This window comes from Pogoniulus pusillus, chromosome 38 (genome assembly GCF_015220805.1).
Source record: "Pogoniulus pusillus isolate bPogPus1 chromosome 38, bPogPus1.pri, whole genome shotgun sequence".
Taxonomy (NCBI): Eukaryota; Metazoa; Chordata; class Aves; order Piciformes; family Lybiidae; genus Pogoniulus; species Pogoniulus pusillus.
In genome coordinates, this window is record NC_087301.1 from 2,016,012 (window position 1) to 2,041,167 (window position 25,156).

At 51.8% G+C, this 25,156-nt stretch overlaps 1 protein-coding gene across 1 annotated transcript; it reads right to left on the reverse strand.

Annotated features, from left to right (window-relative positions):
- Nucleotides 1–108: 108 nt before the first annotated feature.
- NFRKB (nuclear factor related to kappaB binding protein) lies at nucleotides 109–24,176 on the reverse strand. Its single transcript, XM_064173336.1, has 26 exons — nucleotides 23,937–24,176; nucleotides 22,183–22,330; nucleotides 20,819–21,020; nucleotides 20,601–20,728; nucleotides 19,231–19,405; nucleotides 18,888–18,989; nucleotides 16,894–16,967; nucleotides 16,324–16,408; nucleotides 15,997–16,177; nucleotides 15,692–15,800; nucleotides 14,630–14,756; nucleotides 13,702–13,767; nucleotides 13,347–13,426; nucleotides 13,210–13,253; nucleotides 12,276–12,336; nucleotides 11,478–11,652; nucleotides 9,554–9,660; nucleotides 8,577–8,700; nucleotides 8,376–8,455; nucleotides 7,331–7,551; nucleotides 6,239–6,521; nucleotides 5,762–5,980; nucleotides 4,292–5,077; nucleotides 3,380–3,486; nucleotides 2,041–2,176; nucleotides 109–1,256 (listed from the first exon to the last, which is right to left on the reverse strand). Exons 2-26 carry the CDS (start codon nucleotides 22,312–22,314, stop codon nucleotides 1,131–1,133), a joined length of 3,930 nt encoding a protein of 1,309 aa, XP_064029406.1. The 5' UTR covers nucleotides 22,315–22,330; nucleotides 23,937–24,176; the 3' UTR covers nucleotides 109–1,130.
- Between the last annotated feature and the right edge of the window lie 980 nt (nucleotides 24,177–25,156).

Consider the following 25,156-nt stretch of genomic DNA (forward strand, 5'->3'; position numbering starts at 1 on the left):
AAAGTCCCATCTTCTGAAGGAGATGGCCAATCTGTTAGCTCTTGGCAAGCCAGGCAATCGTGGCACACAAAGCAAGCTGTACAAAACCAAACGGAGATGGCAGAGAGATCTGGGAGGCCTTTCTGCACTTTTATTCTTCTCCTGGTCCAACAGGTCTGCTGCTCTCCTTCTGAGAAAGCTTCAAGGTCAGAACAGCCAGGAAATCACAGCCAAAATTCCAACAAATTTCCACAGAGTGATAAAATTGCCCAGGTAAAAACCTAACTAAAGGCCAGGATGGTGGTTAAAATACTTCTGCTCCCTCCGTGATGCTACAGCTTGGATGGATTTGGAACCAAAGCACTCCAAGCTTTTAAAACCAGTTACAATCTGATAAAAAGGTTTTATTTGTCAAGGAAAACTAAAGGAGGATCCTTCTGGTGAACATTTCCCTGTCCAGTAAGCGTCCCACTTGCTGCCAGACCTGCTCACACACTGACTCTGTGGCTCCTCCTTTTCTCCTCCCCGTGGTCACTTGCTTCTTTACAGCAAAAACCGTCTTGACTCTCATCCTGCCCCTGTCAGAACCTTCATATGGGAGCAGGCTCTGTTCAAAGGGAGTCTGAGCTCAGAGGTGAGGAGAGGGGGGTAAAAACTCTCTATAAATAGTACACTGGATGTGTCAGGGCTCTGCTGCCAAGGCTACATGACAAACTCTGGTGTCCGAGCCACCGCGCTAAGCAGCGACAGCTAGATGCAGCAAGAAGAGTCTTCAGGACTCTGAGATGTCTGAATTACCTCTTCCAAGCAGGTTCCTCTGGTTAAGGAAGCCCCAAGATCAGCTGCTTTGCCTCTAACCCAAAATGCACAGAAATCTTGGCCAAAAGCCCTTTGGATGGGAAAAGAACAAAGGAAAGGAAGACATTTAAGTGACCAATGCCACAGAACTTGGCCTGTACACATCTGGACTGCAAACGTTTTGGTTTGCTGTGGAATTTCTACCTAGACATCACAACACTGCCTCCAGACAAGCAATGGGACAGAATCCAGGCCAATCCCCAGCCATGCCTGTGGTTAGCTGGTGTTGGGTGGAGGATGACCACAGACTCCGAGGGAAGTTCTTGGAACCTAATCAATTTCCCAGCCGATGTTCAAAGCTGATCCTGAGTCTGTTTTGGAGATGGAGCTGTTGTCACAACCACAGTGGAGACAGCTTTGGTGGAGCCAGACACAGTGCCCTGCTGGAGGTGGGAGGCTGGGACTGTCTGAATTCTCACCTGTTTGAGGTGGAAAGAAAAAGACGTGGGGGTCAGGAACAGGCTGGTGACACTTGGAGCTTGCAGTGCTCTCTGAAGCTCTGCTAAGTGATCAGAACAGGACCATGCTGTGAAAGACAGCAATGTGAAAGACAGCAATGTGAAAGACAGCAATGTGAAAGACATCAAAGCTAGAACCTGCAAATCACTGTGTGCAGCTCATGTGGCAGACATCTCAAGACCAGAGGAAGAGTTATAGATTCATAGAAGGGTTTGGGTTGGAAGGGATCATTCAGTTTCAACTGGGGACTGGAGATAAGGAAGAAATTTTTTCCAGTGAGGGTGGGGAGACACTGGCACAGGTTGAGGGTGGGGAGACACTGGCACAGGTTGTCCAGGGAGGTTGTGGAGCACAGAAGCACCCAACGTGATCAAAGATCATGTTGGGTGCTTCTGTGCTCCACAACCTCCCTGAAGGTGTCCAAGGCCAGGTTAGATGAGGCCTTGAGCAACCTGGTCCAAGTGCAAGGTGTCCCTACCCATGACATGGGGGTTGGAAGTAGACAATCTTTAAGGTCTCTTCCAACCCAAACCATTTTATCCATCTCTGTTGCTTACAACCCCCAACATTTAAACCCCATATTTGGATGGAAAGAAGCTAAAGGAGTTGATGTGCTTAATGCAGATGCTACAGCCAAGCTGTAGCTGTATCATGCATCCAAAATCCTCATGGAGTGGTTAAAAAGGCAGAAAAAAAGTAGGTAAAATAGAAAAGCAAACTAATAAAATGATTCTGAGCAGTTACCTGTGTGGCCTGGCCCTGCTGCTGCAGCTGCTGCAGTTGCTGTGCAGTCAGGAAGCTCACTGGCTTGTTCCCAGCAATCAGTTTCGTCCCTGCTGGCATGGTAGTCAGGATGATGTTTCTACCTAAGCCACTGATGCTATGGGAAGAGAATGGTTGCTAGGTTAGTAACCAGCAGGGAGGTCTTTGAGAGTCACAAAATTGTCCTCCAGCTGCTAGAAGATCCAAGTTACTGATTTAGTTTACTCCTGGTTTTAAGCAGTGAGGGCTTTCCCCCCCCAAAACTGACAAACACAAGTTCGTGGCAGTATTCATCACTACCACAAAATGAGCTTTATCACTGTACAGGGTTAACCCTCCCGGGGCAGTGGTCTTGAACCTGACCCCAGGTGGTCTTGACCCCTCCCCAGGGGTGGGTCTGAACACTACCAGGCGCTGGTGGTTAGCCCACTCCCCCTTCCTAAGGTCCATAAAAGCAGGGGGGCTTCCTGTTTGTGGCTCTCTCCCCTGCCTTCCTGCTCACCAGAAATCACCATCCTGTTCCTGGTTCTCTTTGTTTCACCACATGGCCACCACCCCACGAGGGGAACAAAACCTACTGCCATCAAATCTGGCTGCAGGTTTGCCTCTTTTGTCTCTCGTTTCCCCTCCCTCTACCTTTGTAACTTCCCTACCTCATGTACCTTTTATTGTTAAACTTCTTTTTCTTCCTTTAACTTCCAAATCACAGTGAGATTATTTATTTGGGTCTGCTTTACCTTCCTCTCTCTCCATCTAATTCCTTTTCTTTTTTGGGGAAGAGGGAAGGGCATCCTATAAATTGTTCTTGGTTCTACATTTGAGTCTCAGGGAAGATTAAACTAGAACCAAGAGAATCACATAAATTAAACCCTCTGGGTCAGGGCTTGGTTTCCTCAGACCTGAAATCTTCTCACAGAGAACAGCCAAGCACAAAGTGTTCTGCCTTGAACTATCAACTGAGGGAGACACCAGAAGTCATGGAAGAATAAACAGAAAGCCTTGATCTGAATGCCAGAGGGATTTGCACCGAGGCAGCTAAGACTTCCCTTCTTCCTTTAAGGAGAAGTGGCCTCAGATTACATTTCTTGGTGTGCCTGCCAGGTTAAACCATGTTCAGACACACAGAGCTCACCTAATGGCTGGTTTCAAGGCAAAGAATGTTTTCCCAGGGTTAATTGCAAACCTCACAGCCCAGAGCACATAAACAAAGCCTGTGCACCACACGGGCTCAGTTCCTGCAGCTGATGGACCTGGGAGGCTCTTCCAGCCTTCTGCCCACAGCCCCTCCTGACACAGATCTCACCGGGTGCAAGGTACTCACTTGGCCCCGAGGTTGCCCTTGATGATGGGGGCAGTCACCACGCTCTTGCCTTTCACTGGCTGGCTGATCACTGACAGAGGCACTGTTATTCTTGCTGGGAGTTTACCCTGGACAAGTTGGAACACAGGAGATGCTGAGCAGAGAAGCTGCTTGACAAGATGCAGTTACCACCCTGCTTGCTTTTCAGGAGTCCTGGGAGCAGCTTTGCTGATGGAATCTGTCCTCCAATTGAGGATCATTTAATGTTCCTCTGCACCTCACTCACTCCACAGCTGCCCCAGGCCCCAAACTCCACCGCCATCAGGGAGTTGGGGCTGTTCAGCCTGGAGAAGAGAAGGCTCCAGGGAGACCTTAGAGCAGCAAAGCAGTGTAAAGGGAGAGCCAGCAAGCTGCAGTGAGTCAACAGCTCCTGACAGCTCAGACTCATCATTTCACTGTCTAATTGAGAGCACAACAGCAGTTCAGGTTCACAGGAGGCCACGAAGATCATCAGAGAGTTGGAGCCCCTCACCTATGGGGACAGGCTGGGAGCTGGGGCTGTTCAGCCTGGAGAAAGCTCCAGGGAAACCTTACAGCAGCCTTCCAGTACCTGAAGGGGGCTACAGGAGAGCTGGGAGACTTTTACAAGGGTTTGCAGCGGTAGGGTAAGGGGGCATGGATTGAGGCTGGAGGAAGGGAGGTTTAGATTGGAGATGAGGAAGAAATTCTTTCCAGGGAGGGTGGTGAGACACTGGCACAGGCATGCAGAGATGCGGTGCTGAGGGACACGGCTTAGCACCAGCCTTGGGAGAGCCAGACCATGGTTGGACTCCATATTTGTCTTTCCTAGCCCAAAGGACTCCCTGAGCCCATAAACCCCCAGCACATCCATCCCAGCACCCCTGCTCCAGAGACAGGCCCTGTGTTACTCACTGCCTGGGTCGTGGACACCATGGTGGTGCTGACGGGCACCTGCCGCACGGCAGAGGCTCCGGTGCCTATGGTGATAGGAGTCCCTGCAGCCCCCGAGGCCACAGCCACTGCCTTGGACACTGTGGCACTGACAGTTGGCAAGGAGACAGACGAGGTGTGGCCTGTGCCAGGCACGCTCACTGCTGAGGAAGAGGGCACTTGCTTGGCGTGAGTTGCCACTGTAATGGTCTGCCCAGCTTTGGGTGGCATCACCCCCAGCCCCTGCACGATTCTTATGGTGGCAGCTGGCTTGGCCTCAGTGGATGCCACTGTAGTTATGGCCTTGCTCTTCTGATCTGCCACTGTCATGCCCAGAGCAGGCATCAGGCGAAAGGCAGAGCTTGTTGGCTCTGCAGTCTTCAAGTCAGGAGTCACTTTCACCACTGTGCTGCCAGCTGGGCTGGAGGAGGCAGAGGTGGCCATGCTGGTCTTGGCCGGAGAATCAGCGGTCTGGACAGGGTTGGATGTCACATGCAAAGTGGCAGAGATGCCCTTCCCACTACCACTGCTTCCTGCAGCTGCTGTAAAGAGGTCCTGGGTCAGCTTGACAGTAGTGACTTGAGACTTGGCCAGGGTGGCCATCATGTCTGGGGTGATCCTCAGCACCGTCTGCCCCTTGGCGTCGGTGGTGATGGAGGAGGGCGGCAGGCGCAGCACGTCCTTGCCTTGGATCCTAAAATTGGTGGCTGTCAGTGGGATGCTGCTCCCAGGCTGGGTCTTCATGCCAAGCTGTCCTGTAATAGCCACCTGGAAGAGAGCAGGGAAAGGGCCATGTCAAAGGACACAACACTGAGCTTCCCAACAGGACCCTTATAGAATGGCTTAGGCTGGAAAGGACCTCAGAGATCATCTACTCCAACTTCCCTGCCACAGGCAGGGACATCTCCCACTAGAGCAGGTTGCTCAAGGCCTCATCCAACCTGGCCTTGAACATCTCCAGGTGTTCTCCACAACCTCCCTGGGCAACCTGTGCCAGTGTCTCACCACCTTCAACCTATTCCAGTGTCTCACCACTGTTGTACTGAAGAACTTCTTCCTAAGATGCAATTCAAACCTGCTCTTCCTCAGCTTCAACCCACTCCTCCTTGTCCTGTCTCTAGACACCCTCAGGCCTTGAGCAGCCAGAGCTAGTGGGACGTGTCCCTGCCCACATCAGAGGGGCTGGAAGTAGATGATCTTTAAGGTCTCTTCCAACCCAAACCTTCTTCTGATTTTAAACCATGGTCCACATCTGAAGATGGTTAACCTTGGACTGTGAAAATGAGGCTCAAATTGGCCAAACCAGCAACTGGTTGAATCTTGATGGTCAGTAACTCACAGCATTACAGCTCACCACAGCTGCCACTTTTCACATCTGCATGGTCACATCTGTCACAGCAAACAGAAACAACTGGGTAGTGGAGCCCAGCTCCTTCTCTCTCCCTCTCTCACCTGCTTGATGATGTTCTGGCCAGCCACATTCTGGATGACAGTGGTAGAGGAGGTGCTTGGAGCAGAGCTGCCTGGAGAGCTGGTGACTGGCTTTACAGCAGGACTGGGAGCTGCAGACAGCCCTGCCACACTGATGCCTGTCTGTCCTGTCACAGAGCTTCCTGGTCTTTGCACCTGCACTGGGCTGGTTTGGGCTTTCACTGGCAGAGTCATCACAGCCTACAGAGTAACAGAGGCAAGAATTTACTCCTTTTGTCTTCTGCTTTACAGCTTGCAAGTTCTGTGGATGTTCTGCTGTAAAGCACCACCTGATGGTGCCACACCAATAAGCAGTGGGGGACAAGAGCAGCACTGAGCAGTATTAAAGCACAGCTGCTGCTCTGGTCCTGCTCTGCAGGTACTGCACATTCCTGTACACCAGGAGAAGTCAGATCAGACATCAGAGCTACTCCAGCATTCCCATGCAGCCCAACTCACCTGAGGGAGCACTTTGCTTTGGGTGGCTGTAGCTGGGACACGGATTTGAGGCACTGATGTAGGTTGCTGCTGCTGCTGCTGGGTTGCCACTGGGGCTTGCTGGGACACAGCTGGCAGGCTGGACTGGGCAGTGACCACCCGGACCTGTGGCAGTCCTGAGGAGGTGGTGTGACTTACCACCCTGCTGGGAGCTGGCTGCTGCCCTGCCTGTGTCTGTGAGCTCTGGGCTGTGGAAAGCAACGTCCCCAGCTGTGGCATGGTAGGAGAGGACACCAGGAGAACACTATGGAAAAGATAAAGTCATCAGGTCAGCAAAAATGACAGAACCAGCCTGGTTTGGGTTGGAAGGGACCTTTCAAGGCCATCTAGTCCAACCTCACTGCAGTCAGTAGGGACATAGAATCATAGAATCAAACACGTTGGAAGAGAGCTCCAAGCTCCTCCAGCCCAACCTAGCACCCAGCCCTGCCCAACCAACCAGACCATGGCACTAAGTGCCCCAGCCAGGCTTGGCTTCAACACCTCCAGCCACGGCCACTCCACCACCTCCCTGGGCAGCCCATTCCAATGCCAATCACTCTCTCTGCCAACAACTTCCTCCTAACATCCAGCCTGAACCTGCCCTGGCACAATTTGAGACTCTGTCCCCTTGTTCTGTTGCTGGTTGCCTGGCAGAAGAGACCAACCCTCACCTGGCTACAGCCTCCTTTCAGGTAGTTGTAGATAGCAGTGAGGTCCCCCCTGACTCTCCTCTTCTCCAGGCTAAACAACCCCAGCTGCAGCAGGCTGCCCAGATCCCCAGCCCGACCTGGAATGGTTCCAGGGACAGAGCATCTCCCACCTCTCTGGGCAGGCTGCATCAATGCCTCACCACCCTCCACATAAAAAAATGTCTTCTTTAGATCTAATCTAAATCTTTCCTGTTTCAGTTCAAACCACCACCCCTTGTTTTGCCACAACAGGCCCTGCTAAAAACTCTGTCCTCAGATTTCTAGTAGGCCTCCTTTAAGTACTGGAAGGAATACATGTGCAGAAAAGGACTCAGAAAGCAGCAGCAGCACCCATGAGTGATGTGTGAGATAGCAGAAGTACCTCTGGCTGGGCTTTGCTGGCTCTGTTGCAGCACTGGATACACTCTTGCTAACCACTGGCACTGGTGGGGGTGAAATAGGAGTTGCTGGTAATGCTGGTGCAGTGGGTGTCACAGGAGTCACAGGTGTTGGGGGCTTGCTGGAGTCACTAAGGCTCGGCTGGCTGGGCTCTGTCGTGCTGCTGGGGAGAGCTTTGGCAGCACTCTCCTTGCTGCTGGACTTCTGCAAAGAAACCAGGTCGAGCATGAAGGTCTTCACACAGAGCAGGCTTGACTGCTGCACTCTAGAGAGGGCTGAGCACTGAGTTCTGCTCACCCTGGTGCTAAATGCTGAAATCACAGCTGCCCATCTGCCTCAGTGCAGCCACAAGTGTGTTTGGCTGCTCCTGTTCTCAGGGAGAGAGGCACCCCAGCTGTGATAAACACTCAGAACATGCAGATTTCCACCTCAATTCATTTGCCAACAGCAACAACTTTAGAGAGATTTGGTATCAATGAAATGAAAAAGACATTAAACTCTGACAGCTTCAGCACAGCCACAGGGAGAGCAGATGTGTTCCTGTTACAGATAAACCTTAAAGCTAGATCTGAAAGACCATTCCTAGGACAGGAAGCAGGAAGGAATCCATTAATCTTTCTGCTGAGATCAAGGACAGCACTTGAAGCTGGGATGAGCAAAAGTCCCCTCTTCATTTTGTGCTAGACCAACACTGACATTCATATCCACAGTGAACTGACAAGTCTGTTCATTAGGGACACAAATATGTTCACTGTAGTATCACAGAATGGTTTGGGTTGGAAGGACCTCCAAACCTTCTAGTCCAACCCCCCTGCACTCAGCAGGGACATCCTCCACCAGATCAGGTTGCTCACTGTCAAACTTGACCTCGAATGCCTCCAGGGATGGGGCCTCAGCTACCTCCCTGGGCAACCTGTATAGCAAATTTTCATCAACCACCAAGGATGCAGGATTTAGGGATTAAATTAAGCCCTTATCTCCTTTCCAATCCCCAAAGCATCTCTGCAACCCAGTGCAAAGCAGTGTACCGTTTTGGCTGGGGGTTTCGGCTTCTGCCCATGACCTTTCTTGGCCTTCACCGCAGCAGCTTGAGCCTGGTGAATCCGTTCTGCAAACACAAATTGTTAGAGCTGCTAAACATGAGCAAACTGATTTCAGAAAGAGGCTAATCAAGAACTGTTAAGTCCATCTTCAGACAAGAAATGAAGGTGTCAGCAAGCCAGGCTCACCAAACTCTTCCTCGCTCCTGTCCCGGTGCAAGTAGATCCACAGCTTGCGTCCGATGTCGTATTTCACACAGGGATCTTTCTCGTAGTGCAGCCGATCCAGAGCACCACTGACAACAGTGTTCACCTGCAAAGTCCACAAGCATGGAGTCACAACGTGGCCCTGCTTGGGCCTGCCAAATGTCACAAACAGAGAAGTAATCCTGCCTGGCACAAATCCTGAGTGAGCTGCTAACAACTTTCACCTGGATAAGGACCGAGATGTTGCAGCGTAAGAAGCTGTTTGCAGCCTTGGAGCTTCCAAAGCTCCAAGCTCTGAAGAGAAGGTCGTGAAGCACTTCCCTGTGGGGGCAGGCTGAGAGAGCTGGGTCTGTTCAGCCTGGAAAGGTTCTGGGGACACCTTATAGCGTCCTTCCAGTAGCTGAAGGGAGCTACAGGAGACTTGGAGAGGGACTTTTGGCAAGGGCTGGGAGTGATGGGATGAGAGGCAATGGATTGAAGCTTGCAAAGGACAGATTTAGACTGCAGCTTAGGAAGACATTCTCTCCAGTGAAGGTGGTGAGACATTGGAACAGGTTGCCCAGGGAGGTTGTGGATGTCCCCTCCCTGGAGGTGTTCAAAGCCAGCCTGGATGAGGCCTTAAGCAACCTGGGCTGGTGGCAGGTGTCCCTGCCCATGACAGGGGAGTCGGAACCAGATGATCTTGAAAGCCCCTTCCAACCCAAACCCTTCTATGAATCTATCAAACTGTTCCTGGAGCTAAAATGTGATCTGACACAGTTCATTCTGGGGCTTTTCCAGCTCTTTTTCCTCACCCAGAGCTGGGTGTGGATTTGCAGCAGCTCACCAGAGTGGAATGAAACTTTTATATGCCAATCAAAGCAGCATAAAAATCACTGTGCCTCAACCAGTATGACCTGGGTCTGTGCTGGGTATATAGAGGAGAATCTGTTTGATATCAGCCATGAGATCCAGCTTACCTGAGCACTTGTGACATCAGGAGCTAGGAACTGGGAGTCTTTAAGCAGCTCACAGATCTCAGCACGAGTTCCCTCTCCATTGGGAAGGCGAGCAGCAGCGTCACGGACTGCGAGATCAAATCACAGCTTCAACTTGCAGCCCTAACTGGGTAACTCTGCTCTTCAGCAGACACAATTTGGTGTTGCTCTCTTTGATCACATTTTATTTCCCACTCATTTATTTCATATAACTTATTTCTTCTCTGCTCAGGCCACCCCAGCCTGTCCAACTCTTCCCTTTAGACCACAGACTCCTAAGGTCATTCTATGGGGGTTCAGGGCAGCCTGATCAGAGAGCTGCAGCAGCTCTGCTATGAGGACAGGCTACAAGAGTTGGGGCTCCTCAGCCTGGAGAAGAGAAGGCTTTGAGGAGGCCTTATAGTGGACTTCCAGTATCTGAAGGGGACCTACAGGAAAGCTGGGGAGGGACTATTGGCATGGTCTTGCAAGGACAGGACAAGGGGTAAGGGGTTTAAACTGGCAGAGGGGAGACTGAAACTGGATGTTAGCAAAGGGTTCTTTAGAGTGAGGGTGGTGAGACACTGGCACAGGTTGCTCAGGGAGGCTGTGGAGCACAGAATCACCCAATATGATCTTTGATCACTTTGGGTGATTCTGTGCTCCACAGCCTCCCTGGAGGTGTTCAGGGCCGGACTGGATGAGTTTTGAGGTCCCTTCCAACCTAAACCATTCCATGATTCTCTCTAACTTATTTCTTCTCTGCTCAGGCCACCCCAGCCTGCCCCCATCTTCCCTTTAGAATGCAGACTCCTAAGGTCTGATGGGGAGAATGCCGACTCCAGAGAAGGACCATGAGGATGCTCAGAGGGCTGGGGCAGCTCTGCTGTGAGCACAGACTGAAAGAGTTGGGGCTGTGCAGTCTGGAGAAGAGGAGGCTTTGAGGTGACCTTATTGTGGCCATCCAGTATCTGAAGGGGGCCTGCAAAAAAGCTGGGGAGGGACTTTTTTAGGCTGTGAGGGAGTGACAGGACTGGGGGAAATGGAGCAAAGCTGGAGATGGGTAGGTTCAGACTGGAGGTGAGGAGGAAGTTCTTCAGCATGAGAGTGGTGAGAGCCTGGAATGGGTTGCCCAGGGAGGTGTTTAAGGCCAGGCTGGATGAGGCTCTGGCCAGGCTGATCTAGGGTAGGGTGTCCCTGGCCATGACCATGGCACTGGCTGATCCTTGTGGTCCCTTTCAACCCTGCCTGATTCCGTGATTCTACGCATAAGAGCTAATAAGAGGCAAGAATCAATCTGGACCTGTCACCTGTACAAGGAAATGACAACCCAGAGTCTGCTGCAAGGATGTGTCTGCTGTTGAAGTTACTGGATGTGGCCTTGGCATCTGTGATCTACTGCAGAGAGGCAGATGACTTGTTAATTCTGCCAGATGCAGTCTCTTCCAACCCTGACTGATTCTGTGATTCTGAGGAGAGGCTGAGGGAGCTGGAGTTGTTTAGCCTGGAGAAGAGGAGGCTCAGGGGGGACCTCATCGCTGTCTAAAACTACCTGAAGGGACATTGTAGCCAGGTTGGGGGTGGCCACTTCTCCCAGGCAACCAGCAATAGAACAAGGGGACACAGCCTGAAGCTGTGGCAGGGGAGGTTGAGGCTGGCTGTTAGGAGGAAGTTGTTGGCAGAGAGAGTGATTGGCACTGGAATGGGCTGCCCAGGGAGGTGGTGGAGGCACCGTGCCTGGAGGTCTTCAAGAAAAGCCTGTATAAGGCACTCGGTGCCATGGTCTGGTTGACTGGCTAGGGCTGGGTGCTAGCTTGGACTGGATGAGCTTGGAGGTCTCTTCCAGCCTGGCTGATTCTATGATTTCTGGGGAGGTCCAGGGGCACCCTGTTCTTTTAAATAAGGGTGTTTGGAGCCAGCAGCTTACCGAGGGACAGGATGGTGACGTAGGCTGGCCTGTCCGAGCGCAGCAGGGAGTGCTCCCGGGCCTTGTTGAGGGAGGTCTCCTTGTCAAACACCCCCTTCACGGGGCCCACCACCGACTCGAAGCCGTGCATGCGGAAGGTGAAGGCTTTGTGGGGCTGGCTGTAGCGGTACCGCTCCTGCAGCGGCACACAAAGAGGAGAGGATTCAGCAGGGAACAACCAGGGCAAGGTCTCAAAGCTTGTGCCACCTGGGGATGGTGTTATTAGCCTTCTCCAGAGAAAAGGGGGGGTGAAATCAAAGGCTCAAACCTGTTTGGATCAAGTGAGCACAGGCTGAGAGAGTTGGGGCTCTCCAGCCTGGAGAGGAGAAGGCTTCCAGGAGAGCTTGGAATGGCCTTCCAGTATTTGAAGGGGGCCTACAGGGAAGCTGGGGAGGGACTATTGGCAAGGTCTTGTAATGACAGGATGAGGAGGAATGGGTTTAAACTGGCAGAGGGGAGACTGAAACTGGATGCTAGGAAGTTCTTTCCAGTGAGGTTGGTGAGACAGTGGCAGGGGTTGCCCAGGGAGGTGGTGGAAGCCTCATCCCTGGAGGCCTTTAAGGCCAGGCTGGATGTGGTTCTGAGTAACCTGATCTAGTGTGAGATGTCCCTGCCCATGGCAAGGGGGTTGGAACAAGATGATCCTTGAGGTCTCTTCCAGTCCTGACAGTTCTATGCTTCTAAATTCTTTACCTTCAAGTCTGTGCAGAGTATGACAGTGCCTGGCTTAGTGGGCATTGTGTTTAAAGCAAGCCTCACCTGCTCCTGAAACACACGCTTCTCCTCTCCAGTGCTCGGTCGCACCACGTAGTCAGTCCTCCTGAAACAAAGGTCACCAACAGCTCTCAGCACCAACAAACCCACCAGAGCCCCAAAGAGCAGCCCAAAGGATTAGTCACCTCCCTCTCCCTGTACATTCATCTGAATTCATCCTGAAAGCATTTGCTAATGGAAACTGCAGGTAATATAAACGATGCTCTAGGTGTCACCTGAAGGTGAAGCAAGCGCTGTGAGTGATCCTGTGATCAGGGGACAGGTTTGCTCTGGTAACAGATGTGAGCTTGGACAACATCAGCTGATGTCTGGTTACTGCAGTTAGAAAACCAGACTGCCAACTGGGCTGCAGCTAGAGGAGTGTGGGCAACAGGGAAAGAGAGGGGATTTTGCCCCTTGACTCTGCTCTACTGAGACTCCACTTCCAACACTGCCTCCAGCTCTGGTGCCCCCAGCATAAGGACACAGAGCTGCTGGAGTGAGTTCAGAGGAGGGCCACAAAGATGATCCAAGGGCTAGGGCAGCTCTGCTATGAGGACAGGCTGAGGGAGCTGGGGTTGTTCATCCTGGAGAAGACTCTGGTGGGGAATCTTAGAGCTGCCTTCCAATACCTGAAGGGATCCTACAGGAAGGCTGCAGAGGGACTTTTCATGAGGGTGTCCAGAGACAGGATAAGGGGGAACGGTGTGGAGGCAAGGGAAAGCATGGTTAGACTGGATCACAGTATGAGGGTGGTGAGACTCTGGAATAGGTTGCCCTGGAGGTGTGCAAGGCCAGCCTGGATAAAGCCTTGATCAGCCAAGTCTAGTTGAGAGGTGTCCCTGCCCATCGTGCAGGAGCTGAAACCGGATGGGCTCTAAGGTCCCTTCTAACCCAAATCATTCTTTGAACAAGCTTTCAAGCAGTGTTAGATACTCACACTCTGGGAATTGGTGTTGTGGCATCTGAGCTGTCTTCATTTTCCTGTCAGAAGAAAGAGAAATGTCCACGTTGGATAAAACTCAGCCAGGTTTTGTGCTGCTGAAAGGGTTTTTTTTTTCCTGAGAAGTCACTCACTTTGAAAAAAGCCTGGTCCTTGGTCTCCAACCAGAGCTGAAACAGTGCTGCCAATTCCTTCTCATGATCTTGGCAGGAACCTAAGCCAGGAAATCAAGGAAAGTGGGAAAGAGAAGCCTGTCATTTGTTACCAAGCTTCTACTTCCCAATCCCTTCTCTGCATCTCTTCCACACCATCGATTCTCCAACACTTGATTCCAAAACACACCTTCACTCAGCTGAAAATAAAGGTCTACCCAGTGAATCTTACCAGCTCTGCTTACTTCTCTCTGGGCTGCAGCAAGCTGAAAGTGAAGTCCTGGAGAAAAGAGCCCCCCTTGACTACAGCAGAAACAGAGAAGCACAAGATACTCACCAAGCAATTTCCACTGCTGACTTTTTTCCTTGAATTCAACAAAAGGTGAGAAGCTGGAAGGAACATCTGCAATGGAAATTGTGCATGTCAGAGCCATCACAGTCATCCAGCCTCCAAAACCCCACTGCTCTAACACAAGCTGTCAAGGTAGATTCACAGCGACAAGAAACACGCTTTAAGTGCTGACTTAAGTGCAGCTTTAAGTTTATACCTTCCCAAAGGGAAGGTAAAGATCTCAGAGCAGCAGTGCAAGCAGCACAGCAGAACAAGGTAGCAATTCTTTCATCCACAGGCTGTCAGATGAGATTCTGTTTGTGCCTTGAGGCAGCAGGAATTGGTGCAGTGGCTACTCCTGGGCTCACGGGAAGCCAGCTCGGGATTTGCAGCGCTCACCAGCAGCATACAGAACATGAAATAGGCTATTACAGTCCACGCTTTCTCTCCCTCTAAAACTTCCCACTAAGCAGGTGAGAGCCACAGAACAACCCAGATTGAAAGGTAAGTCTGAAGCTCAGCTGCTCTAAGCCCCAGATCAAAGCTGGGCCAACTCCACGTTGCCAGTGGAACTCTCAGGGTATCACCTAGCTTATTTTTCCTTATCTCTGCAGACATTCACAGTGTCTTTGCACCAGAGACTCATTTCTTCCTGCTTCACACAGCCTGCCTGAAGCCCATGATCTGAACAGGACCTACAGGCAATTTCAGACATGTTTTCAAGTAGTCAGGAATCAAGCTGGGTCTTATTAACTACCCCCACACAAAACAAGTCTGCCACGAGCAAGGAATATGGGCAAGGAAGCCTATCAGCAATACAATGATTTACTGTAGCACTGCATTAGAGTTACAGCTGATAAGAGCTGTAACACAAAGCAGCACTGATCAGAACTGAGGTACCAGCATCATTAGTACTTTTACCAGCCATTCTTACCTCTGCTGTCACCTGTCAAGTACTGCAGGGCAGGTAAAACCAGTTCAGACCAGTTAGGGACAAAGGAGAACCAGGTGTTTAGTGCACTGGCAGGAGAAGATTGCCAATCTAGAATTTTATCTTCAAGCTGAAGAGGGAAGAAAGCATCCTGATAAAGACCTTGTGCTTTAAACTGTCACTGGTTTAATGAAGAAGAAACCAAAGCAGCTAAAGCAATGCAGGGGATAGAAAGGTTTTAGTTTTATATATATATATATATATAAAGAATTACTTGGCCTCTTCAAGTAACTTCCTAACAGTGTTTCAGAGAATAGACACCAAAAAGGGCAAAAGACTTCCCCACCATTGCTCAGAATGTATCAAACTGTCATGCAGAGAACATATCTAATCATGACCCAGAGAACGAGTATGAAAAGGCTTCAATGCAATGCCCACTGAATGTGCAATGAGGGCTGGAGCCCTCAACACAAGAAGGACATGGACCTGATGGAGCAGGTCCAGAGGAGGATCACAGATATGATCAGGACAGATTGAGGGAGCTGGGGTTGCTCAGCCTGGAGGAAAGAAGGCTTCAGGGAGACCTTAGAGCAGCCTTCCAGTACCCAAAGGGGCTACAAGACTACAGAGGGACTGCCTGCAAAGACCTGCAGTGACAGTATGAGAGGCAATGGTTTGAAATAGATGAGAGCATATTTAGACTGGATCTGAGGAACAAGCTCTTTACAATGAGGGTGGTGAGACACTACAACAGGTTGCCCAGGGAGATATTTGAGGCTCCATCCCTGCAGATACTCAAGGTCAGGCTGGACAAGGATCTGAGCAACCTGTTCTAGTGGAGGAAGTCCCTGGTGATTGCAGGGGAGTTGGGTTAGATGACCTTTGGAGGTGTTTTCTAGCCCAAATCATTCTATGAATCACCTGACAAGCTCCCTGAAGTATGTTAAACCCAGAATGTGGTGTGCTCTCCCCAAGGGGTTTATTTCTTTAACATGTAATCCACATTCTGATATAACTCAGAGCAGGACATAAACCCCTCTGGGCCCCCTAGTTTTGGTTCCTTACCACAGAGAGAGTAGCAGGTCCTTCCAAATACAGTATCTCCAAAAGCAGGAAGAAGAAGCTGGAAGATATTTCATTTATTCCAAGGCAGGGCTTCATGTCCTCCAGAGGTCTTCAAGTGAAAGGGAAGACAAATGAAAGAGAAAGGAAGCCAAGTTCCCCGAGTAAACATTCAGCATACAGAGATGAGCACCACACGTTCCACACATCCCAGCTGCACCAAAATAATGCCTCACAAATATCTAAGCTGCAACATCTGCTGCTTCTTCCCTCCATGCAAGGCCTCCAGAGCCCTCTGAAGCACTTACTCTTCTTTGATAGATGACAGAGGGATGGGGGAGGGACCCTGAGAGAGCGCTGGGATTCCATCTGCGTTGCCAAGAGAGTCAGCCAAATCTTCCACCTCGGATTTAACCATCTTCAGCTTTTTTTTCTTCTTATCTTCCTTCTCCTTCACCTTTTTCTTGGTGGTTGCAAGGTCAAACAAAGCTTTAGGTATGACAAAAGTTAAGAAGAAGACTTAGAGAGCTTCTTGCAAGAGCTGAGTGAGAGTCATAACCTAACTGGAGGTTTAAACATATATTCAGACATGTTACATTCATGCAGGGCACAAGGACCACATCCTAGCCACTGACCTGCTAAAGAACCTTTCCTGCCAGCATTGACTCGAGTCATAATGTCCTCAAGAGTCACATCTGTTGTCACTAGATCTGGGTGGTCCTAGACAACACAAAGGGACAGGAATTAAAACTGAGGAAGGACAAAGTGTTGAGAGAGCAGCAAGTGTGAAGGCGGCAATGCAGGCACTGAAACACCCCACACCTAATAACCAGGATCAGCTTATAAAGTTATTTACTTGCAACAGAAGTTGGGAAGTCTTTGAACCCTGAAGTCTAAACTTTTAGCTCTCCAAAACACATCACTAACAAGGCAAAATCCTTCTACACAATTAAGCCTAAGTGCAAGCTGCTGACAAAAGCTGATCATTAAACACAGGCTACGCTGAAGGGCTGAAGTCTAAAGTTTTGTCTCCCCAGAACACATCACTAACAAGACAAAATCCTTCTACACAATTAAGCTTACACTTGTAAGCTGCTGACAGAAGCTGATCATTCAACACAGGCTGAAGGGTGGTGGCACATAACAGAAGTAGCACTGATTTGTCTATAACAGATAAAAGCCCCCCAGACTTCTTCACATCTTACAGGTTGGCGCTTTCGTTTCTCGTGGTGCTTCCTCAACATCATCTTTAAATCACTCTCTCCAAGCTCTATCCTGTCTGCAACAACAAGAAAACCACCAGAGATTACTTGCAGATTTCCCTCTCTGTTGATTGACAGACTTCTAAAAATGCCATTTTCTACCTGCTGACACTTTCAATCACCTCCAAATTTCAGTTTGTTTTCCTTAGCTGGATTCCAGGCTTTCAGTGCACACATTTATTTCAATACCTTCTTCCCTCAGACTTCACTGCTGAGGCAGCTATGGAAGTGAGAGCCAGCTGTACTGCACAAAGGGGTTGCAGATCTGATTGCAGCAAGCTTAGGAGGGATTCCTTCCAACACCTAAGGAGATCCTACAGGAAGGCTAGAAAGGGACTTTTTCCTAAGCATGTCCAGCCGCAGGACAAGAGGAATGGTTTGAAGCTGAGGAAGAACTTTGGGCCGGATCTTAGAAAGAAGTTATTCGGTGTAAGAGTGGTGAGATGCTGGAACAGGTTGCCCAGGCAAGCTGTGGATGCCTCCTCCCTGAAGGTGTTCAAGACCAGGCTGGATGAGACCTTGAGTAACCTGGACTAGTTGAGAGACATTCTTGCCCACAGCACGGGGTGTGCAGTAGATGATCTCTTAAGGTCCCTTCCAACCTAAGCCATTCTCTGCTTCTAGGATTCCCTCAGCACAAACACCAAGAGAATTTAAAGTGGAAGATTAAACAAACTGGGAGAAGAATCAACTGGGTTGGAGTGACACAAAATATCCCATCCAACAAGAGATATTCCAACTGATCTCTCACAGGGTTTCAAGTAATTAATGGAATGGTTTGGGTTGGAAGGGGCCTTAAACATCATCCAGTTCCAACCTCCTGCCATGGGCAGGGACACCTTAGAATCATAGAATCAACCAGCTCGGAAGAGAGCTCCAAGCTCAGCCAGCCCAACCTAGCACCCAGCCCCAGACAATCAACCAGACCATGGCACTAAGTGCCCCAGCCAGGCTTGGCTTCAACACCTCCAGGCACAAAGACTCCACCACCTCCCTGGGCAGCCCATTCCAATGCCAATCACTCTCTCTGCCAACAACTTCCTCCTAACATCCAGCCTCAACCTGCCCTGGCACAGCTTGAGGCTGTGTCCCCTTGTTCTGTTGCTGGCTGCCTGGCAGCAGAGCCCAACCCCACCTGGCTACAGCCTCCCTGCAGGCAGCTGCAGGCAGCAATGAGCTCTGCCCTGAGCCTCCTCTGCTGCAGGCTGCACCCCCCCAGCTCCCTCAGCCTCTCCTCTCAGGGCTGTGCTCCAGGCCCCTCAACAGCTTTGGCGCCCTCCTGTGGACACCTTCCAGCACCTCAGCATCTCTCTTGAGTTCAGGAGCCCAGAACTGGACACAGCACTCCAGGTGTGACCTGAGCAGTGCTGAGCACAGGGGCAGAAGAACCTCCCTTGTCCTTTGGCCACACTCTTCCTGAGCCAGCCCAGGATGCCCTTGGCTCTGCTGCCCACCTGGGCACTGCTGCCTCCTCTTCAGCTACTCTCTACCAGCACCCCTAAGTCCCTCTCTGCCTGGCTGCTCTCAGTCATTCTATCCCCTGTAGTGCTGCTTGGGGTTGTTGTGGCCAAAGTGCAGAACCCTGCACTTAGCCTTGCCAAATATCATCCCCTTGGTCTCTGCCCACCCATCCAGCCTGGCCAGGTCCCTCTGCAGGGCTCTCCTACCCTCCAACAACTCCACAGCTGCTCCTAGCTTGGTGTCATCTGCAAACTTACTGATGCTGGACTCAATCCCCTGGCTGCTCAAGGCCTCATCCAACCTGGCCTTGAACACCTCCAGGGAGGGAGCATCCACCACTTCTCTGTGCAACCTATTCCAGTGTCTCCCCACCCTTACTGGGAAGAATTTCTTTCTAATCTCCAGTTTAAAACTCCCCATCTCAAGCTTCAATCTATTTCCTCTAAGTCCACACTAAGTTATAGTTTGGTTCTCACCTGCGGTTTTCATGTCCGTGGTTGACAATGTGGGGATCACTCTCAGGGGAACTGGTGGACTTGGACAACGTGATGGAGAAGTAGGAGGCCAGGCACTCAGATCTAAAGGAGACAGAGAAATAGATGTATTTCTGCAAGACCTAGCATCAACCTACACAATTCCCTTACCCTGTGCTCAGCAGCTGACTGGGGTCCAGTTTCCATCTACACAATTCCCTTACCCTGTGCTCAGCAGATGACTGCAGTCCAGTTTCCATCCCTCCATCAAACACACTGTCCACACATCCTAAATTTGCCTTTCTCCATTCACACCTCAAGCCTTTAGTCCAGACCAGGGCATTACCTTCCTCATCAGAAGACAAGGTGGTATCTCCACACTCCTCCTTCACTTCCCTCAGAATCTTCAGGTAGCGCCGATGCGTTCGCCTGTCTCGTTCCTCAGTGTCATACACAGGTGGGAAGTGCCTTCTCCTCAGGGTCATATCAGGGCCTCCTTTCCTAGCTAAATCCAGCAAGTGCTAGAAGATGAGACAGATGTGACATTAGCTAGCTCAGCTGTGGTACTGTCAGCGAGAAGAGAGCTCAACTCGTGTACTCTGAGCAAGCTCAAGATGTGGAAGTGGTGCAGGGAGTGCCCCGAGGGAAAGCAAGCTGAAATCTCTGCACCTTCACATCTGCCTGTGGTTAGGTGTGGACTGTTGCGAAGAACCTAACCACTGGTCTGAGATCCACTTGTGCAGTTTCCATGTTAAACACACAACAGACATGGGATATGGTCTTTTGTGCAGCAAACATTTTACCTCTGGTGACTACAGAGAAAATAACCTCCTGCACACTGCTGTATCCTATCACTGTGAGGGGTTTTACAGATAGATTTTCATCTCCATCCGCATGTCTCAGACACTTCAAGTGTAATGAAGGGACCGAGTCTTTGCCACCAACGCATTTCAGCTGGCAGCAGCATCCACAGAGGAAGAGTTCATCAGGAATTAACAGAGTTTTGTATCTAATTTCCTTAGTCAGGAGAGGAAGAGGCTGAGGGAAGACCTCATTGCTCTCTCCAACTCCATGGGAGGTTGAAGTGAGGTAGGAGTTGGTCTCTTCTCCCTCATATCAGGTGACAGAAGGAGAAGAAATGGCCTGAAATTGTGCCAGGGGAGGTTTAGGTTGAAGATTAGGAAGAATTTCTCCCCTGCAAGAGTGCTCAGGCATTGGAACAGGCTGCCCAGGGAAGTAGTGGAGTCACCATCCTTAAAGGCATGCAAGAAACGTGTGGCCATGGCACTCTGGGACATGGTTTAATGGCCACGGTGGGGTTGGGTTGAAGGTTGGACTGGATGACCTTAGAGGGCTTTTCTAACCAAAGCGATTCTATGACTCTATTCCAGTCCCTAATGAAGCTGCAAATTCATACAACAACACTTTTATCAACCTTCCTTGTTTCGCAGTGACAGAAGTGGTTGAAAATGAAGGCAGAATGACTCGCCAGTGGGACAGGAAGAGGTGAGGAGGGAAATGCAGGAAGCAAGGGACAAGGCTGGTGCAGAAGGCGAGAGCTAGGAGGGAGAGTTTCAAACCCAAGACACGTGAACAGAAGAACATTTCTGGTGTCCTCCTAAGGCAAAGGACAGCAGCACCAACTAAAGACCTCCGAGAGCTGTGACTATCTAAACCCCAAGATGCTGTGTTGTGAAGGCAAGAGCTGGCACTCACGTTGCGGGAAGCGAGGATCTGCTTGAGCAGGCGGTAGAAGTACTGCTGCTGAGAGCTCAGGTAGCGCTTGTACTGCGACTTCAAGCACAGCTGCCGGTACTTCACCACCTCAGGGTTGAAGTGTCCATCTGCAAGAGGTCAAAAACACTTCAGCTGCATTCAGCTGCTACTCAGAACCGAACCCTGAGAACACCCTGAGGCCTGCAGGGCTCACTGACCCCGAAAGAGCTTCTGGGCGATGTGCAGAGGGTTTCCAAAGCGGAAGTTTTCGCCGCTGAACAAGGCCAGGATGAGTTTGTTCTGCTGCTCTCGGTTGTTGTCAGGGAAGTGAGGCAGGAATTTCTTCAGGTGGTCTTGTTGGGCATCTGTCAGCACCTCCTGCCAGGTAGACAAGCTGACGACCTCAAAGAAGATCTCAGGCTAAAGAAAGCAAACAACAACAGAAATGCAGCCTCTGCCTTGACAGCTTTCTAGCCCTCAAGACTTGTCTGCAGTTAAGTAACACCAGACAGGGGTCACCAACAGCAGTAACCTGTGAGAGAGGCTGTTAGCTAGAAGAAAAAGAACAGAAGAGGATGATTTTCAAGCTCCTGAGACTAATCAAAGCTCTTCAGGACACCTTTTTCAGGACAGTATGAAGCATCCTGAGCTGCATCAAAAGCGGTGTGGCCAGCAGAGCCAGGCAGGTGGCTTTTCCCTTTACTCCACCTGGAGCACTGCGCTCAGCTCTGGTGCCCCCAGCACAACAAGGACATGGAACTGTTGGAGTGGGTCCAGAGGAGGCCATTAAGAACCTTCCCTATGGCAATAGGCTCAGAGAATTGGGGCTGCTCAGCCTAGAGAAAAGAAGGCTCTGGGGAGACCCTAAGCAGCCTTCCAGTACCTGAAGGGCACTACAGGAGAGCTGGGGAGGGACCTTTGACAGCTGCTTGTAGTCACAAAGTGAGGGGCAATGGCTTTGAGCTGGAAGAGGGAGATTTAGACTAGAGGATGGGAAGAATTTCTTTCCAGTGAGGGTGGGGAGACACTGGAACAGATTGCCAAGGGAGGCTGTGGCTACCCCTCCCTGGAGGTGTCCTCACTGAAAAGAATTTCCTCCTCATCTCCAGTCTCCCTCTGCCCTCCTCGACAGAAGAGAAGGCTTCAGGGAGACCTTTGAGCAGCCTTCCAGTATTTGAAGGGGGCTACAGGAGAGCTGGAAAGGAGCTGCTTGTAAAGGTGTGTAGTGACAGGTCCAAGGGTGATGGCTTCAAACTGGAAGAAGCAGGATTTAGATCAGCAATTATCAGGAATTTCCCCCCCCAGGGTGGTGAGGCACTGGAACAGGTTGCCCAGAGAAGCTGTGGAGGCTCCAAGCCTCCAAGTGTTCAAAGCCAGGTTGGAAAGGAACTTGAGCAGTCTGCTATAGGAGGAAGTGTCCCTGCCCATGTGGCAGGGGGGGTTGGAACTGGATGATCTTTAAGGTCCCTTCCAACCCAAACCATTCTATGAATCTATTTCCTCTCTACAGTTTGCTCTGTAAGCCCCACAAAGGGAGTTAAAGGCACACTTTATGTAGGTAAAGCACCTCAGCACTACTCACATCCTCCAGGAGGTCCTCAGGCAGGCTAACCCTGGTGGTACCCAGCATGCAGTCCTCCATGATCCGTGTGCCATTTCCTTCTCCACAGGGTCCTAGCAGTGGGTCCGTCAGCATATGGTCTAGAGAGTCCATCCTTCACCTTCTCCTCCTGAACGAGAGCAGCAAACCCCTCAACAACCCCAAATCCCAACAGAGGGGACACCCCCAGCTGACAAAAAGGCTGAGAAATGGTGGCTGAAATGCAAGCTATAGGATCAATCCATGACATTAGGATATGGAGGTGTGATGGTTTGGGAGGTACCTGCCCCCCACCCTTGTGAAATCACCCAGGCTAGACTCAGCCTGCTGGCAGTTGAGGAATGAAGCTTTATATTCACAGCCTGGCACAATATACAAGCTGTGAATATAAAGCTTCATTCATGGTGAGTTACAATACACAGTATCACAGTATCACAGTATCACCAAGGTTGGAAGAGACCTCACAGATCATCAAGTCCAACCCTTTACCACAGAGCTCAAGGCTAGACCATGGCACCAAGTGCCACGTCCAAAATACTCACAGCTATAGGCAGAAATAGACAAGTTAGAGCTGATATAGAAACACAGCAGCCCTGCCAGAGATGAAAGTCCCCAGGAGGGGTTCCCAGCCACCCTTCCACCTCCTTTCCACCCCTCTACCTTATCCCAGAGTTTGCCTTACGGGCAAGGTGAGGGTGGTCTCCTCTGGAGCCTTTCCAGGCCTGTCTGGATGTGCTCCTCTGTGATCTGTGTTAGCCAGCATTGTCCTGCTCTGGCAGGGGGGTGGACTCGATGATCTCCTTGGGTCCCTCCCAACCCCTAACAGGAGCCTGTGATCCTGTGAGCTCGGAGGATGGGCAAGGGGGGGGTTAGAGGCAGAATTAGTTGGGTTATACAGCAAAAGCCCAGGGAGAAGAGCACAGACAGCAGCTCCCACAGAGCCACACACACTCTGTGTCTTACCCGTGCTTGTGTTCTTGCTTTTAGAGACCTCAGCAAGCCTACGGGTGCAGCAGACATCACCACTGCTTCCTTTTCACAGCCTATCACCTGATTTTCTCACTCAAACGTTCCAGTGTGCCTCAAGCTAGCGCAGGAGGTTGTCCCTGCCAACACCAGGGGGGTTGCAGCTAGATGAGCTTCAAGGTCCCGTCCAGCCCAAGCCGATCTATGAACCCCTGACTGCCACAGTGCCGCTTTAGCGGTCAGCTGCAGCGTGGGTCGTGCCAACCCACCGGCAGCACAGGGCACCCACTGCCCCTCACGTCCCACCCGCAGGAGCTGCTGTCAGCAGGGACAAACCGCAGGACAACACTCACCGAGGCTGGAAAAGGCTTTTTAACCTCACAGAGCCCAACCATTAACCCCGCAGTGCCAGGTCGCCACCAAACCCCGTCACCAGGCACCGCGTCTGTGTGGCTTTAACCAAGGACGGTGACATTAGCTGCGCTGAGCACCGTGAAATGCTGCACCTAAATGCTGGGAGTGGATCCAAGGCGCAAAACTCAGCCCCAGGTCTAAAGCTGGGCTTGCCTAAGGGTGGATCTGCAGCGCCGACTGGGCCAAGGGCCCCGTGCCCCCTCCAGCACGATGTGGAAGAGCTGAGCTTGGAGGCAAAGGCACGAACCACGCGGAACAAATACCAGTAAGTAAAGGTGAATTAATAACTGAGCAAACAGGCCCTTAAAACCGAGCGGGGAAGGAAGCGAACACCGAAAATCAAGCGCACTCCATACCCGCTACGCTGGCTCCGGACGTGACACCGGCGGCTGCCCACGGCACACGAAGACCCCTCCAGCCCGGGCCGGGTCGCCCCCGACTGCCTGCTCCGCTGCGGGCAGCGATCTGAGCCGGGAGGCAGCAGGCAGCTCTGCGACCCAGGTCCGCTCCTGCTCTCCCGGGCGCAGCCCGCGGCGGGCGTTGGGCCGGGCGGGGGGCGGGCAGCCCCCGCATGCAGCCCGCAGCGCAGGGCGGAAGCTGGCGGCTGCTGCGCCCCGCGCCTGCGCCGAGCCCCTGCCGCGCTCCGCGCCTGCGCCGGGCCCCTGCCGCGCCCCGCGCCTGCGCCGCGGCCCCGCTCGGCCGGCGGGGGCGGAGCACTGCGGCCTCGTCCTTGGCGCGGCAGGGGCTGGGCGGCGGAGGGCAGAGGCTCGCAATGTGGTATCGTAACACAGCATCAGTGCGGCGGAAGAGGGCTCTAAGATCTTCGAGGCCAACCGCCCGCTAAAGCGTGTCCCAAAGGCCGCAGGTTGCTCCAGCTACAGCAGCGCCAACTCCTCCCTGCGCACAGTGTCAGGGGCTGGGAGCGACCTCCAGAGCTCAGCCAGTCCAACCCCTGCCAGAGCTGGACCTTCTGTACCAGATCGCACGGGAACACATCCAGGCAGGGCTTGAACACCTCCAGAGAGACTCCACACCCTCCTTGGGCAGCCTGTGCCAGTGCGCTGTCACCCTCGCAGGGAAGCCCAACTGCAGACTTAATGAACCTCATACAACTGGATTGAGTCTGTGCAGATCCTCTGCAGAGCCTTCCTGCCTCCAGCACATCCACGCTCCTGCCCAACTGGTGTCACCTCTGAGAGTGATCCCCTCACGCAGACCGCTGATAAAGATACTGAACAAAACCTCTGCTGCTTCGCTCACCACCCCCCTGCTTCGCTCACCACCCCCCTGCTTCGCTCACCACCCCCCTGCTTCGCTCACCTCCCCCTGCTTCGCTCACCACCCCCCTGCTTCGCTCACCACCCCCCTGCTTCGCTCACCACCCCCCTGCTTCGCTCACCACCCTCCTGCTTCGCTCACCACGACCCCGCTTAGCTCACCCCTACCCCGCTTCGCTCACCACCCCCCTGCTTCGCTCACCACCCTCCTGCTTCGCTCACCACCCCCCTGCTTCACTCACCACCGTCCTGCTTCGCTCACCACCCCCCTGCTTCGCTCACCACCCCCCTGCTTCGCT

What these genes read in the sequence shown, in the direction of transcription:
- NFRKB (XM_064173336.1), bottom strand. Translation starts at nt 22,314, where the DNA reads ATGGACTCTCTAGACCATATGCTGACGGACCCACTGCTAGGACCCTGT. An exon ending in CGCCCAGAAGCTCTTTCGGG is followed by an intron (nt 20,729 to 20,818) that starts GTCAGTGAGCCC and finishes GACCTCTTGCAG; the next exon opens with ATGGACACTTCAACCCTGAG. An exon ending in GCCAGAACATCATCAAGCAG is followed by an intron (nt 5,078 to 5,761) that starts GTGAGAGAGGGA and finishes GCTCTCTTCCAG; the next exon opens with GTGGCTATTACAGGACAGCT.